Source organism: Esox lucius, chromosome 21, assembly GCF_011004845.1.
Source record: "Esox lucius isolate fEsoLuc1 chromosome 21, fEsoLuc1.pri, whole genome shotgun sequence".
Taxonomy (NCBI): domain Eukaryota; kingdom Metazoa; phylum Chordata; class Actinopteri; order Esociformes; family Esocidae; genus Esox; species Esox lucius.
This window is the reverse complement of record NC_047589.1, coordinates 28,513,101-28,530,589: the sequence shown is the minus strand read 5'-3', so window position 1 is coordinate 28,530,589 and position 17,489 is coordinate 28,513,101. Positions and strand designations below refer to the sequence as shown.

At 42.3% G+C, this 17,489-nt stretch overlaps 2 protein-coding genes across 3 annotated transcripts; one reads left to right on the top strand and one right to left on the bottom strand.

Annotated features, from left to right (window-relative positions):
* Positions 1–55: 55 nt before the first annotated feature.
* On the top strand, positions 56–10,130 carry pks1 (polyketide synthase 1). The gene is made up of 6 exons (XM_010903729.4): positions 56–741; positions 968–1,121; positions 3,102–3,262; positions 3,818–4,021; positions 4,190–4,371; positions 4,485–10,130. The coding sequence occupies exons 1-6, from the start codon at positions 684–686 to the stop codon at positions 9,960–9,962; spliced, it is 6,237 nt and encodes a 2,078-aa protein (XP_010902031.1). The 5' UTR covers positions 56–683; the 3' UTR covers positions 9,963–10,130.
* Positions 10,131–10,478: 348 nt separating this feature from the next.
* On the bottom strand, positions 10,479–17,183 carry ptchd3a (patched domain containing 3a). 2 transcript variants are annotated; one of them, XM_034289240.1, is made up of 5 exons: positions 17,137–17,183; positions 15,937–16,637; positions 15,111–15,232; positions 14,502–14,647; positions 10,479–14,225 (listed from the first exon to the last, which is right to left on the bottom strand). In XM_034289240.1, the coding sequence occupies exons 1-5, from the start codon at positions 17,147–17,149 to the stop codon at positions 12,274–12,276; spliced, it is 2,934 nt and encodes a 977-aa protein (XP_034145131.1). In that variant the 5' UTR covers positions 17,150–17,183; the 3' UTR covers positions 10,479–12,273. The 2 variants fall into 2 exon arrangements, with proteins under 2 accessions (XP_034145131.1, XP_019897224.1); XM_020041665.3 differs by lacking the exon at positions 17,137–17,183 and having other exon boundaries at positions 15,937–17,040.
* Positions 17,184–17,489: the final 306 nt, after the last annotated feature.

The following is a 17,489-nucleotide window of genomic DNA, read 5'->3' as shown; positions in this document are numbered from 1 at the left end:
CCTGAGCCTGCGCCTTTATGATACCAAATTACCCTCAGTAATAAGAAACTATTGGATATCCATCATTTCCTTCTGTATCACTTTTTAGTGGTGTCCGTATAAGCTATTTAAGAATCACCTCATCCAGTTTACCTGGTTAGTCTGCTTTGGTTTTGTAATACTGCAATGAGCACTGGTATTAAATATCTCTGAGCTGGAACTACAAAAGAGACCGCAGAAGCATCCATTGTTTTCATAATAGGCACCTTCACCGTTTCTCTCCAGGGATTCCTGACATTAGAGACTCTTTCAGACCTAGCTAATTGAAGAGCCAGAAAAGTACCTGTAATTCTCAAACAAATCGGTATATTGTTGGGGCTTGTGACCGTCTCTCTGTCTTGTGTATTTTGCCGTGTTCAGTCAGACGTGAGCTTGTGTATAAAGAGCAACAGTGGAAGACTGTTGAAGCAAAGCAGGACAGAGGACAAACTCTTAATGGTGTTTCCAATAGGAATGGTTTGGCTACCCGGAAAGTCAGGCTTGCTGAATGTTTTGATCCTGACCACATTTTGTAGGAACTATTAGACAACATTCTACGTTCAACCAAATGTTCATACCTAGGACTTGAAAGAAAGAAAAAAAAAAAGCATGAAAAACTTTTCTCAAGGTCAGATAATTGTACCTCTTGTGGAACGTCTGTTGGAATGATGGGGGATAACGAAGACATTGCTATTGTTGGAGTTGGATGCCGTTTCCCTGGAGGTAAGAAAAATATCATACATGGCATTTAGCTGCCAGACACTTATATCCAAAGCAACTTACCGTGTTGCATATTTATCAACACGTGGGTGGTCCCAGGAATCATACCTACTAACCTGATGATGCTCTACCAACTGACGAGAACAAATCAGATAATGCGTTGGTTCATTTGGTTTGTCTTAAGTTACTGAAAGCCAGAGTGATGCTGGATCCTGCCCTTTTGTTTTAGGTGAGGGGCTTGACAATTTCTGGCAAGTTCTATCGGAGGGGAAGAACTGTGTATCAGACATTCCTGTGGAGAGGTTTGACAGCACTTTCTGGTATGATCCTGATCACAACAAACCTGGGAAGACACAAACCACAAAAGCTGCTTTCATTGACGGGTAATTGTCTGTGCTCCTGAATTAATATATATTTATTACATTTAAAAGGATGTACAAACCCGATTCCAAAAAAGTTGGGACACTGTGCAATCGTGAATAAAAACAGAATGCAATGATGTGGAAGTTTCACATTTCAATATTTTATTCAGAATACAACATAGATGACATATCAAATGTTTAAACTGAGAAAATGTATCACTTGAAGGGAAAAATAAGTTGAATTTAAATTTCATGGCATCGACACATCTCAAAAAAGTTGGGACAAGGCCATGTTTACCACTGTGTGGCATCCCCTCTTCTTTTTATAACAGACTGCAAACGTCTGGGGACTGAGGAGACAAGTTGCTCAAGTTTATGAATAGGAATGTTGTCCCATTCTTGTCTAATACAGGCTTCTAGTTGCTCAACTGTCTTAGGTCTTCTTTGTCGCACCTTCCTCTTTATGATGCACCAAATGTTTTCTATGGGTGAAAGATCTGGACTGCAGGCTGGCCATTTCAGTACCCGGATCCTTCTTCTATGCAGCCATGACATTGTAATTGATGCAGTATGTGGTCTGGCGTTGTCATGTTGGAAAATGCAAGGACTTCCCTGAATGAGACGACGTCTGGATGGGAGCATATGTTGTTCTAGAACTTGGATATAACTGTCAGCATTGATGGTGCCTTTCCAGATGTGTAGGCTGCCCATGCCACACGTCTCATGCAACCCCATACCATCAGAGATGCAGGCTTCTGAACTGAGCGCTGATAACAACTTGGGTTGTCCTTGTCCTCTTTAGTCCGGATGACATGGCGTCCCAGTTTTCTAAAATGAACTTCAAATTTTGATTCGTCTGACCACAGAACACTTTTCCACTTTGCCACCGTCGATTTTAAATGATCCTTGGCCCAGAGAAAACGCCTGCGCTTCTGGATTCTGTTTAGATACGGCTTATTTTTTTACCTATAGAGTTTTAGCCGGCAATGGCTAATGGCACGGTGGATTGTGTTCACCGACAATGTTTTCTGGAAGTATTCCTGAGCCCATGTTGTGATTTCCATTACAGTATCATTCCTGTATGTGATGCAGTGTCGTCTGAGGGGCCAAAGATCACGGGCATCCAGTTTGGTTTTCCGGCCTTGACCCTTATGCAAAGAGATTGTTCCAGATTCTCTGAATCTTTGGATGATAGTATGCACTGTAGATGATGATGATAACTTCAAACTCTTTCTGATATTGCTCCACTATTTTTCGCCGCAGCATTGGGGGAATTGGTGATCCTCTGCCCATCTTGACTTCTGAGAGACACTGCCACTCTGAGAGGCTCTTTTTATACCCAATCATGTTGACATAATAAATTGCAAATTGGTCCTCCAGCTGTTCCTTATCTGTACATTTAACTTTTCCGGCATCTTATTGCTACCTGTCCCAACTTTCTTGGAATGTGTAGCTCTCATGAAATCCAAAATAAGCCAATATTTGGCATGACATTACAAAATGAATCACTTTCAACATTCGATATGTTATCGATATTCTATTGTGGATTAAATATAAGTTTATGAGATTTGTAAATTATTCCATTTCTTTTTTACTCACAATTTGTACAGTGTCCCAACTTTTATGGAATCAGGTTTGTACAAACTTGCAAAATAACCTTTGCTGTAATTTAAGGCTTAAATGTCAATATTTGTTTTTTGCAAAAGGATGGGCCGCATCTTATGGAGCTCTACAGTTTCCATTTAAATGATAGTCCCGCAAAACAAATTGACAAATTCTGATGGAGTAAGTAGCAGCTCCCTGTAATCTGGATACCAGCACTATGTGGTGATTGGAAGACATATGTGTCAATGAACCACCAAAGGCACACCTTTTCAGTTGTTAAACTGAGAACAAGTCAAGATGTTTTCACGTCTGCCCGTAGACTGTTATATCTGTTACACGATGTGATTACCCGAGAACACTACACCTCTGATCGGGGCATCTGTGTTTGTCTCCCAGATTCAATGAGTTTGACCACAAGTTCTTTGGCATCGCCGAGGCCGAGGCGGACTTCATGGACCCGCAGCACAAGCTCCTACTGCAGTGTACGTTCAGAGCGTTGGAGGACGCCGGCGTGCCGATGGAGAAAATCAGCGGAAGCAGGACAGGTGTTTACATAGGTAACCATGACGTCAACAGAGTCATGTAGCAAAGCTAGTCGATTCATAGAGCACAGTTCATACAGCGAAGCAATTCAATGAGCTTTACAGAGAAATCTAATAACGCAAAAACAAATACTCAAATGAAAACATCAAAACAACATCATCATGATAAAAACTAGAATAAGAAAATGTAAAAAGAAAAGAAAACACGGGATAAAGACATCTATAAGGAAGCTATAAGGCTAAACGGTGTGGTTAGGTTTAAGTGCTCAGTCACAGGCACGTGAAAAGGGAGGTGTTTTCAACCTGGATTTAAAAATGGATACGTTTGGGACACGTCTAAGATCTTCTGGTAGATCTTCTGGTATAAAATATGTAAAAAACAACAACAACAACAACAACTGAAAAACTTTCCAGCGGGTTTACCCACTTTTTCACATCACTGCCTTTAAATGGAACAAAAATAAATAAGGAGATAAACAAAAGTTGGAATCAGGACATGCCTTTAAAGTGTGAGCACATTTACTAATAGAGATACGTCCCTTTAATTGATATTTGTTTCTTCACTCAAAGGTCTTATGAATAGGGACTATGAGACCCTGCTGAACAACAGTCCAAGCACCATAACCCACTACAACGGCACTGGAACGGCTATGAGTGTGGCAGCCAACAGGATATCATTCACCTTCAATCTCACCGGGCCCTCGTTCGCCATAGACAGTGCATGTTCCTCTTCCCTAGTGGCTCTCCACTCTGCCTGTCAGGCCCTCAAGCAAGGTAGTTCTGTTTGTGATGCTTTTTCTGGCACATTTAAAGTCATGCTATTGTCAGTTATTATAATGCAGTTACAATACAGTTATAATTCATAATACAGTAATCATACAGTTATAACTTATAATAATACAGTTATAATACAGTTATAATCTCTACAATCTGCTTCACCAGGGGACTGCGAAATGGCTCTGTGTGGCGGCGTGAGCTGCATCATGGAGCCGCGAGTCTTTGTCGCCCTCAGCAAAGCGAAGATGATTTCGCCTGAAGGCACTAGCAAGCCTTTCTCCAGCAGAGCAGATGGCTATGGCAGAGGAGAGGGTTGTGGGATTGTTCTGCTGAAGCCACTGAAGAACGTACGAGTACAATGTTTACTGTTATCTACTTTGAAGTTTAAGTGCACATAAAACATACTGTTACATTTTTTACTACAACTCAAATAATAATACTAAAATGTATCCTTGAACAGGCTCTGAGGGACTATGACAAAGTATGGGGCATAGTAAGGAAAACTTGTGTAAACCAAGATGGCCGCACTGTCACTCCAATCACCAAGCCGTCCATGGTCCAGCAGGAAGAGTTGCTTCGCAGAATCTATTCAGAATCTGACCTGTCAGCTGTCCAGTACATAGAGGCTCATGGGACTGGAACTCCAGTGGGGGATCCCATAGAAGCTGGCAGCATCTCCAAAGCGATCGCCAAAGCCAGACCTCCAGGTTTAGAGACACTCCGCATCGGCTCTGTGAAAGGCAACATCGGTCACACAGAATCTGCAGCTGGAGTGGCAGGGCTCATCAAGGTACTCCTAATGATGAAGCATGAAACCATTGTCCCTTCACTCTTCTATTCTGAGGACAGTGCCAGTATTGATGCTAAAGCCTTAAATATTAAGGTTCCCACAAAAGCAGAAAAGTGGGAGAAAGTACCCACAGCAAGGCTAGCTGGTGTTAACAGCTTTGGGTTTGGAGGAACAAACGCCCATGCGATAATAAAGGAGTATGTGCAAGCCAATAACAACAGGTTGACCACGCATGATTGTCCCAAATTGTTTGTTTTGTCTGCAGTCTCTGAAAAGTCATTGGCATTGTCTATTGCAGACACTCAACAAATGCTAAGCAGAGATAAACAAACTGACATAGTCACTTTGATGTTTACCTCAGCATGTAGGAGGAGCCATTTAAGACACAAGTACAGGAAAGCCTTTCTAACATCTTCTGTCCTTGACTTAGAGAATCAACTAAAGTCTGCCATGAACAAAAAGCTTGAGCCATCACGATCAGCTAACCGGTTGATATATGTGTTCTGTGGGAATGGAGTGACCTACAGTGGAATGTGTAAGCAGCTTCTAAAACAGGAGCCAGTTTTCAGAGAAAAGGTCAGAGAGGTTGAGAATCTCTTTCAGAATTACAAAAGTACAAGTATCTCACAAAAGATAACAAACGATTACGACAATGATGATTATGCCAAACCAGATGTTGTCCAGCCCCTTCTCTTTGCCATCCAGATTGGCATTGCCAGTCTTTTCCTGCACTGGGGCATCAAACCTGATGCCATTCTGGGTCACTCTGTCGGGGAAGTGGCTGCTGCCCACTTTTCAGGTCTCTTGTCACTTGAGGATGCAGTGAAGGTGATATACTTCCGCAGTACTCTGCAGAGTAAGGTCACAGGAGGGAAAATGCTTGTGGTCAGTAACATGGCAGTGACAGAGGTCTTAAGCCTCCTTTCCTCCTATTCAAATAAGGTTTGCCTTGCAGCCTTCAACAGTCCACAGTCCTGTACCCTCTCAGGTGATGCAGAGGCTATAGACAATCTCCATCAAAAGCTAAGCAACTCTGTCGTGAGTAAAAATCTGTTCCTCCGTGTCCTGGATGTACCCACTGCATATCACAGCCAGATGATGGATCCCATAGTGGACCATCTTGAGAAATGTATTGGTTCTTTAGAAATTAACAAAATGGAGTGTGATCTTTTCTCAACTGTCACCGGAAACATGTGCAGCGATGGAGACTTTGTCACCGGGAGATATTGGGCAAATAATATCAGGAAGCCAGTTTCATTTGAGCGCACAATGAAAGCAGCAACCAAAGGCCAGAAGCATGTTGTCATTGTGGAAATAAGCCCTAGAACGGCACTACGAAGGAACATCCAGGAGACTCTGGGAAATGACACTACAGTTTTGTCATCAGTGGAGCCAGAGAAAGACACTGAGACGATGCTAACCACTGTGTCCAAGCTGTTTGAGCTGGGGGTCAATGTAAACTGGGACACACTCTACAGAGGCTGTGAGGCATTCCCAACCTCTCTCCCAAGATATCAGTTTGATCATCTGACAAAAGAGGTGTATTTCGAGGCTGTGAGACGAGGGCAAGAAAAGATGGCTTCATCTCATCACCCACTGGTAACTCAGACAAAACACGAAAGCAAGGAACACAAATGCAACCTCTCATCAGATGCAGCACTGTATCTTTGGGAGCACAGAAACAATGGAGTCGCCATTGCTCCAGGTTCACTGTACGTAGAACTGGCTTTGGCATCAGTCATGGCGAGTTCAAGACCAAAGATGTCTATTTGCTCGATGCAGCTGAGTGTACATTTTCAGAGCTTGTTTACACTCAGCTCAAACTCTCACAATTTGAAAGTGGTGCTGGAGGCGGCAGAGAATACAACCACATTTCGGATACAGTCTCACTCAGCAACACACGCTTCAGGAACAGTTCGCTGTCGAAGTGGGCAAACATTGGTCGAGGAAGAAACCATTTGCCCAGATGTCATTTTCAAGAGATGCAAATCTGTCATCGGTGGGGAGAAGGTCTATTCAATCCTCTCCCGTGCAGCTTTCGAGTATGGTCGTGTTTTCAGGCAGCTACAAGATGTGCATTTTGGCGATGAATTCAAGGAGGCTGTGACAGCAATTAAGGTCCCCAGTGAGGTGGTGAAACAGCTTCATGAGTACTTCCTTCACCCAGTGGTGTTGGACTACTTCCTGCAGCTGACCGCTGTGGTGGCTGTTGGAGGACTACGTACACGGCAGGGATTCCCGTCTTCCATTGGCAGTGTGGCAATAACGGCATCTCTGCAGGAAGACATGGTTATTTATCTAAGAGCAATGCAAGAGACCTCAGACTACTTGGACGTATGTGGTTGCTTTTCCAATATGGACGGACAGGTGTTAGTGGAACTAAGGCATGTAAGGATCTCGTTTTTAGGAAATTGCTCACACATTGCCGAGTCATTATTCTTTCACAATGAACTTCTCCCGATCACTGACAACAGCCACAGTGTAAGCCGCAAACCTAAAGCCTTGATCTTTGAGGACACGCTGGGAATTGCAAAAGCATTGAGGCCATATGTACACCAAACGTCAACTTTTTTCTTGAACAGAGAGTATGGGTCCAGCACACAAGTTAGAGACTTAGTATCTTATTCTCTTCAAGGTGACGCGGGTATAGATTTACAAGAGGTGCTGTTCATATGGGGTGTACAAGACCTTACTCATCTGACAACAGACATGGCGTTGGAATTCTTGGTCGATTGCTGTGAGCACTATCGGCAGCTGGTTCTTGCCCTGAAAGACAACAAGTGTTCCTGCATTATCCGTGTCATTACCTACCGTTCAACAGGAATGACTGTGGACCATGTTAGTCCTGGTTTTGTGCTGTCTGGCATGACAAGGGCATGTGCTGCAGAGATACCAGGCCTCTCCTTTCAGCTGATTGACCTTGCTTCTATTTCAAGTGAAGACATTCAGGCATTGGTTCATGTTCTGAACACTAGCGAGCATCCAGAAGTCATGATCACCAAGGGACAGATATATTCAACAGTCATAGTTCGCACCCCGGTAAAAGGGATGACCAACCCTGAGGGAACTGTCCGTGGGTCTGGGCAGTTTACCCTTCAGACTGCTGACCCTTACAGAGTGACTGGCCTGTCTGCCATTTCCTGTGAAGTTGAGAAAAAGGACATCCAGGGGAAATCAGTTGAGATTGAGCTCAGTAAGATTTGTGTTCATTCCTCAGACTTCTACCCTGTTAGCGTCTCTGATCTTAACTTTGGTCAGACATTGTACTGGAACCAACATGCATCTCAGAGCCACCAGCTTTTGGCCCTTGACTTTAGTGGCACTGTCACAGCTGTAGGGGAAGAGGTAAGCACACTGAACGTTGGAGACCATGTAGTTTCATGTTATCCTGTCAGGGCCACGTCTAAAATCACAATCCCTGAAGATGCTTGTTACAACACGAAGAGGCTGCAATTTCTTATTGAGGCTCCTTGTGTGTCCTACTTTGTGCTGGCTTGGGAAATATTGCACAGAATGTTACCAAGGGTGAAACGACAAAGACTTTTGGGTATCATGTCTTCTGTCCCTGATTCTGGTCTTCTGAAGGTCTTGACGCAAACTGCAATCAAATCAGGATGGAATGCAATTTTTCTGCCACAGTTGCCTCAACAACTACTAAATATTGATCATTGTGATACATTTGTTGTGTTGCCTCCATTTGATCCATCTCTACTGGTTACACTAGGTAGTAAAACCAAAGCCAAGCATATTGTTGTAGTCTGTGACAACCAGTCCTCATTGCACTCAGCAAATAACATTGTGCATGAGAGTGATCATGTACACATTCAAATGCTTCATGTGTCAAATGTTTTCCAGAGAGCCAATCTAAAGGCACATAAAAATAAGATCTGCAATTGGCTGAGGTCATTAAATTTGGATGGGTTGTTGCAATCTTTGCAAAGCACCACCTTTCAATCGACAGATATGAGAGAACCTCATCTCACTCCACACTTTGAGTCCTACTTCAGAGCTAAAGCTGTGTCTCAGGTTATTTTGGGTCATGCAGATTCTGAAAAGTCAGTGTCTGATATCACTTTAGTAATGAGACCAAGGCAACTCTTTAAGAAGAGGTGTGTGTACCTTGTGACAGGAGGGCTCTCAGGTTTGGGTCTTGAGACTGTGAAGTTCATTGCTCACAGGGGTGGTGGATGCATTGTGACACTGTCCAGAAGTCCTCTGTCGGCTGAGATGCAGTTTGAGGTGGACACCATTCAGAAGACATGTGGGGTGTCAATCATGAATGTCCAGTGTGACGTGTCTTTGTCGGCGCAGGTTGTGAACGCAATCACTGCAATTGTACAGCGTTTTCCCTCCTGTCAAATTAAAGGAGTGTTTCACAGCGCAGCTGTGTTGCATGACGCTTTGATCGAAACACTTGATCGATCACACTTTAGTGAAGTCCTTCGACCCAAAGTGAATGGGGTATTGAATCTTCACTATGCCACACTGCACAACAAATTGGATTACTTTGTGTGCTACTCCTCCATCTCTTCTTTCATTGGCAATGCTTCGCAGTCAAACTATGCAGCGGCCAATTCTTTCCTGGACACGTTCTGTCATTATCGGCAGAACCTCGGACTTGCCGCACAGTCCATTAACTGGGGGCCTTTAAACCTCGGACTCTTGTTGAACAAAGACAATTTCCAAAGGTTCCTTGAGGCCAAGGGCCTGATGATAATGGATGTGTCAGAAGTCCACGAGGCCCTTGATAAGTGTTTGTGCATGACCAAACCACAGCAAGTCATTTGCAAATTCAACTTCAGAAATCTGAGCAGCCACGTTCTCTCACAAAACGCATCTCTCAGAGGAAGGCTAACTGCCTTGGTCGAGCAAGAACTTGACAACATTAACATTACAGAACCAAGGGTCCAAAACCTTTCCCTGGCACATGAGAACGTCAGGGCAATTCTAAGTGAAATCAGTAATGTTAGCATAGATGAGGTTTGTGATCACACTGCCCTGTGCGTACTGGGTATTGACTCAATGTTGGCTATGACTTTGCAGAATCACATCTTCCAGGAGACCGGTGTCAATGTTCCTCTTGTTAAACTACTGGATCCAAATACCACACTTTCTACATTGGTAGCAGTTCTGAAAGAGAGTGGGTGAGCCAATTTAAGAGTGTAGCAATATGTATGGATAATTCCAATGTCTAACACCATTTCCTTGTTACATTTCATTTCATTTTAATGGGTTCTATGTTAACATTTTGTGACATTGAGGTGTTTTCTTAGAGTGTGGCTTAATGTCTTAGCAGTAAAAATACCTTTCCTCCATTGGTCCAAAACATTTGCTGAATTTTCCAGTGACATAATCTTAGCTTGGGATTTTGTATTATTAACATCTGTATTATTCTATAATAAAAAGAATTAAGTCTGTCTGCTCCTGTTTTGCTTTGATTTTAAATTACTTTTGCAGCTGATATTATATAGTCTTTAGCTGTTGTCCTTGCTGCATAAAGGATGCAAAGGTTTGTTCAATTGTCACTCAGCCAAACTGCAGCATTAGCAAATATGAAAATCCTGCAGAATAAGTAGCATATTAAAGTACTCTCTATTTTGCCATTTGAGACATTGCGATGTGAAAAAAGTATTACAATCAACTACAGGAAGATAGAGATGAATATCTGAAAAGAATATGGTTTATTGGAAATCGTCTGACATTCAAATGAGATTAATTACATATTCATGTTGTACTCCACAAATGTTGTTCACAAAAGGTGTGTAAGTAGAATGAGAATTATATGGAGAAATTATAAAGTCACAAGCAATAAATTACGTGGAAAAAATATCAAACAATTAGCAAGCTCACTGTACTGTTTCCACAATGCCACCTTGTGGTATTAAATGTTACCAGTTTAAATCAACTACCTAACCATGGGTTAGCAAATATTTTTTTTACATAATAAATTGGATAAAGGCAAACATTAGTAAAATACTACTTTCAATATATATTATGGTAGGTTTTGGAACAATATCAAAAATACAGTGACTTTTTTGGGGGGAACTACAAAATGTTGCTTGACAATGTTTACATTCCATCTTTCAAAGGGGTGCGCTACGGTTTAAACCACAACAAAGCACCACCCCTCCACTGATTTATTAAACAGTTGATGGATGAGTCTGAAGAAATGTAACAACTCTCAAACTCATGGACAGAGGTATGGTGACACTTATTTACCATCCAGGATTTCATTATCCTTTTTAACTCAGGTTTCCAGGCTATACAGTGTTTGTTTACATAATTACATTTACTATGTTTACAGACAAAAGAGAAACAAGCTCAATTTGGGTTGCCATCCTCTTTAAAATATATTACTAAAGATTTAAGTGCTGTATACCATCAATTAAAAAATATTGACATACAGAATGCCCTTTGATAAAGGCATTTATGAAAATATAGGAAGTGAAAACAGTTTAATTTTATATACAGGTAATTGTACTCAATTGAAGACTGGATAGCTCATGAACACGGCTGTAATGTTTCAGTAAAGCTTGTGATTCTTCAAATACCAATATGAACATTGTCATGGTTTTTAAATCCAACAGTATTAACCACATACAGACAGTTGACAAAGGAAAAACCTGACTAAATGAGTGGGGGAATATAACTAATGTGGATGCTTCCAAACAGGTGTACAGCATGATACAATTATCAATTAACATTCTGTCATGATCTGTCGCACATCTATGTTGAGCAGATCCAGTTGACCTCCATTTTGGATCAAGATTGCTAGAGGGAAGGATCTATGGAAAATGTTAGACAGCGCTCTCCACCACCATCACAAAACCACCAAATGACAGAATGGTCTTCCATCCCTCCAGTAGAGGTCCAGGGACTAATTGAATCTATGCCAAGGCGCATTAAAGCTTTTTCGGCGGCTTGTGGCCCAACACCTTACTGAGACACTTTATGTTGGTTTTTGTCAACAGTCTGTAGTAACCGATTTAAACTGAATTGCTGTAGTTAAATTATGTATTTCATAGAATGATAACATAACTGAGATATGCTATGGCTATATTTTACATTTGACAGGGCCACGTGACTGTTATGCATGACAGTAACCAAATTATTTTTTCAGTGCTACCGATGAAAAATCCAATCCAATATGTTCAAAACATAACATGTTATTAGTGCTTCATGATTTACATGAAGATCATATGTAAGATAAATTAGAGATGGAAATTAAGCTAGCTCAATAGCCCAAGGCAAGTATTTTTCAAACTGGGCTAGTTGAACATTTGCTCAACTAGCCAACCACCTTGTAAAAAGTTCTACTTCAAATGTTTCATAAGATTTTAGACCTGGGCAAGTAAAAATGTCAGTCTACTAGCCCAGCTGGCCAGAGCCCGAAATCCTTCAATTCCATCCTTGGATACATCTCATGTAAACAAACATTTATTTAATAATTAATGGACACTCAAAGAACAGGACCTGCCGAATCATGGCAATTAATAACCGGGTCGTTGATCTCCAGTGGTTGGCCATTTCCTGTCACGCAATTTTGTTCGCCGGACCCGTGATTCTGGTTCTGGCTGACGGTGACAGGGTCGCTACTAACCGAGTACATCTGAACTTCATATGTCTGACCATCAATGGTGAACATGGGACCTGTGCTTGGCATGCAGACCTGACCACCCTGGGTTTGGAGGGTGTTGACTTTCAGGGTCCAGACCGAGGGACATGAATCTCCTTGGCAAAACGGGTGATTGTCAGGCAGGAAAGTGTGATTGTCATAGATCTGCTTGTCTTGGTCCATCATTTTCTCCTGGGCATTGTTGGACTGGTAGTAAGCCATCGCTTGGTCCTCCGGGACCTTTTTATCCTGAGAGTTGATCTTGCCCGAGCTGCCGCTGCAAAAGTCAAAGAATGTCAGGAAGACCGGGATGAAAGTGATGCCGTGAAACAGCCCGAAAAAGATGACAAGGAACATGATCTTGAAGAAGGTCCTAAATATGTAGTTTTTGGAAGCGGACAGCACTATCACACCGAGTATGGTGGACAAAGCACCCTGCAGGATGGGATATCCCAAATGGAACAGCGCTTCCACGGCCTTCTCATTCGCCGTGGGCTTTTTATTTGAAACAAAGGCGTAGGAAATATGTGCGGAGAAGTCCACAGAGAATCCTATACAGACAACGAGAATGATCATTGATATGGTGTCCAAATTAACGTCCCACAGCGCCATGAAGCCGGTGACGCCCACAATGACGGACGCAATGGAGAACGTGACCCACAGCGAGCAGAGAGGGTTCGGGATCAGCAGGAGGGAGATCAATAGCATGACCGCTGTGGTCACTGAGATGTTCTGAACGGTGTTGCTCACTATGACCGCGTACTGGTCGTGATATATGAAGACGGGGTGATAGACCAGCAGTGGGACTGGGCATCTTCTGGCCGTGTCTCGGAGATTGTTTAACATATTCATTTCATCAAGGGCGGTGGTGATGTTGACCGTCTGGATGAAGAAGCGGGAGGCGTGGATGGAATTGTTAGTGAAATTCACGTCTTGCTTGAAGTCGGAGTAGAATCTCAGAAACGTGCCAAGGTTTTTCTTGAAAACATTCTCAGCACTTAAATTCAAGCTTGTGTGCTGACCGTAGTACTTGTACGATTTCCACCAGGATGTGAAAATGTCTTTCTCAATGAAAGACAGGTTTTTGAAGTCCTCTATGCAAGATTCAAAATCCAACATGTTCTTTTCCTCCCAGTAGGCGATCTCACCCTTTATGATAACCATGATGTTTGGACCGTACTCGTAGAAGTAGGCTTTTTCATCATCGTAGTACCTGTTCACGTAGGAATCGTCAGCCGCCAAATTGCGAAGGTCAATTCCCTCCTGTATCTGGAAGCATCCATAAATGCTGATAGTCAAATAAATGGAATAGAGAACAATCACGCACACCTTGGTCCAGGGTTTTACAAGGAACGGGCCGTAGTACTTCTTGAAAAAATTATTCATGGGCTGCACTTCTTCAGCTCCGGTGTGCCGGTCATAGGCTCCTCCCACACAGCAGAGGTCATACGATTTAGAGCGACCTGCGGGACAGTCCTCCGGGACCTCCTTGCAAGTCAGCCAATGCTTGTTGCCATTCTCCCGTCTCCCGTTTAGCACGAGAAAGGCCCCGAAGAAGGTGACGCTATAAATGAAGCAAAACAAGATAGCCGTGCTGGTGTACAGGCAGAAGGACTGCACAGAGCGGAACGGCGTCATGAGCCCGATGTAGAACGCGAGCACATCCGTTAGAGTGGTGATGGTGATTGAAATGGCCGCCTCCTTGTACGTCTCGGATAAGCGGTCTTCCACCCGGGAGTGAACGTTAGTATGCTGCCAGCAGGATATGAGGATGAACATGTCGTCAACACCAATACCTGCAGAGGGACAATACTGTTAGGATTTGCCACTTTGCAGATGCTCTTATCCAGGGTGACTTAGTCAAAAGTACTATTTTTTTTTTGTGTTTTTTTATATTTGGGTGTTTCCAGGAATCGAACACACAATCGTGGCATTGCCAGAGCCGTGATGCTTTGCCCATTGAGCTCCAAAACACCCGCTGATCAAGGTCACTGACAGATTCAGGACACTCAAAAAAAAAACGATGTATTTTAACCTAGCAATGAGATCACCAGCCATAGACCCTTCCTCACCCAATATCAAGAACGGTGAGTTGGCCACGGTCATTACAAAAGGCACTCCGATATGCAGCATCATCCCGAAGGCAGACAGCACGGCCAGTCCTGCAGATATCACCCCGAAGGTGGCCACCCACACCTTATTCCTCACACAATCAAACCTGTTGAAAAACAACGCGCAGAGAAGAATGAATCGCACAGACCTCATTTAAAAAAAAAAAGAAACATCACTTCAATTCTGAATCAGAATTACACACCACCGACTATGGCTATGCATTAATTATTATAATTAATTATTATAATTAAGAATTATAATTATCAGGGACTGTCATAATAGTTTTTATGTGTTGTACATAAACTGGATAGTGGATAGTGGCTTCCTGTCATGGTATTTTAATTATTTCAATTTTTTTTTTTTACTTTCTACTGTTTTCATTGCATTAAAAACAAGGTTCTAATAGCAACAAGGCACCTCTGGGGTTTGTGGTTAAGGACAGTTTCCCGGCATCTGGTTTTGCATTTTGCTTATACACAGCCATTAGCCGTGGTACATCGCCCATATACACAGCACATGCCCTTCCGTACCTTACTGCTTGAATACATAACGCATAGTCGCATGCACACCTTAAGCAAGACACTATGGAGAAGATGATGGCGATTACATATGTGATGGAAAACAACGGGATGACATCCCTGGTGTTGGCCTCGAACTCCACCTGCCTGGACAGTGACGTGGAATGACTAACCTGGAAAGATGCAGAAGTCAGTGTCCTCGTTATTTGTGTTTTCTAATTGCTACCATGCCAATCAAAAACATGCATGCTCCGCACACACACACACTTCACCAAAGATTTACCCCGTACAACAAACAATATACAGTAGAGTACAATACAGTACTGAACAGGACAATAAAGAGGCCTCTAGAAAGCAATGTAATCAATGACAGTATTCTGGCGCTATTCTGGGTACCATTAGTCTCTGTCCTGGCCGGCCGTCAAAAGACTCATCCATGGACGAACAATGGCTTTTGACTTACGTAAGACTTGGCCGCTCTGAATGTAATCGTGCAATTGACAGCCCTTGTGCATTGAAGTTCAAAGAAACAGATAACAGCTATTCAGCGTGCAATTAGCCATGCTTCATGCCCCATGAAAATCTGTCTTCAACATCTATATGAGATAAAAGCAGACTAATCTGCGGGATTTTTAAGCGGTAAACTACTGGTTATCATGCAAGCGAGTAACTTGGCGCAGGATTAGTTTCCTACTTGGAAATGCGTGGTGTAAAAGGTAAAAGACACACTTTGTCTCAATGATACCCCCCCCCAACACACACATACACACCACACACACACACACACACACACAAACTTCCTAGACCACTGACAAACAGACTATCAAGTTTTCAAACTGTTTACAAATATTGTTAAAAGGTAAATAGGCCAACTCACCTTTATGAACTTCAGAGACTGGTTGGAGGGAAAAACCTTGAGGAATTCGTTTAGCCACAGATCTGTTATAGTGCGGTTGCCTTCTTTCAAAGAATAAAAAAGTCGTATCGCTTTAGCACTCTTTATGACTTTTGAGCTTACATTAACTCCACCAACAGAATATCCTAGAAAAATGGTTGTGAATCCAAAACGGAAAAATGGAAAGGTGAGTTCAGTCTGGTCAATGTTGCTACCATAATGATTCATAATATCTAATATCCTATTAGGAATACATTTATTGGATTTTCTAGCGCAAAGTCCTTCAAATGTAAGCTGCTCGTGACCTCTCCAAAGTATTATTTCTCGAACCTTCTTGTCCAAACTTAATATTTCTTTGATAGCACCGTCGGTGAAGATGTTAGGATCTCTTGAGACAGCTATGAAGGATGCATATTCTCCCATGGTGTACAGTCTCTGGTTGGAATACACAGAGTTATTCAGAGGAAAGTTCTCTTCCACAAATTTCCTTTCAAGTTTTGCAGGTCCGTTGACTGGTGTAAATTGGTCCTCAATGTTGTTGGCTTCCCGGTCCGCTAGGAAATAAAACCCAGACCCTAGCACCGTTGATATGACCAGGGGGGAGATAAAGAACCACCACGGGTTCCTTCCCACGAAACGACCGAACTTCTGAAATCCAATGGAGAAAGGCTTCTCAACGCAGTCTGTGCGGCACCAAGCCATATTTACCGGCATTTTGGACAGGGAGAAGAAAGGCAATTAAAACTTGAGTTTGATGTCTATTTTCACATAACGATGTATAACACTCCCAATATGGCTTGGCGTCGGTTTTGGCTTCCTATAGCTGATTTAAGTTTCCTGAAAACTTTTTATTCTCGACGAAAACTTAATTTGACCAGAGGCTTGAATTCATTATGCATACGGCCATTAAGCATATTCTGACGCACTTGCCTAGGAAAGTACTGTGAAACCAGCCTAGAGCGACCACTCTTGGGAAGTAATATTAGTGGCCCTACAGCCTTGAAGTCAATTACCTTCTGGCGTAAGAGGAACAAAAAGACAAATATAGTAATTTCGTTGAATTGTATTGTAGACAAAAAAAATCTATTTTTAATAAGTTATGTCACTTAACCGTTACATAAAATTCACAATAAGTTATTCTAAAATATTAGCCTATAAATTAAAGAAAATCTAGCTACTCACGGCGTCGGCGCATCTTCTAGCGTCTGTCCGCACCCCAGACGATGGCTATGGAAGATTGCTGAATGACAGGCTTTATTCTGAATTGGGTAACTAATGAGCAGAAGACCTCATTAGAGGCTACAAAGTATGTAATTCAATTATGCCGCTAAATGAGCTAGGTAAAGTTAGTTTTATAATGGACATTCGGTGGATATTCGTTTTCTCTTGTCAATAGCTATGAGGTCAAGCGTTCCATGACTATTGAATTTAAATATTTTGAATCAGGATAGGATGGACTACAATCCACACCTTTTATTTCTTCAAAATTATGATTTATCTTTGGCCAATTTCTGACAGATATTACGAAAAGTGTT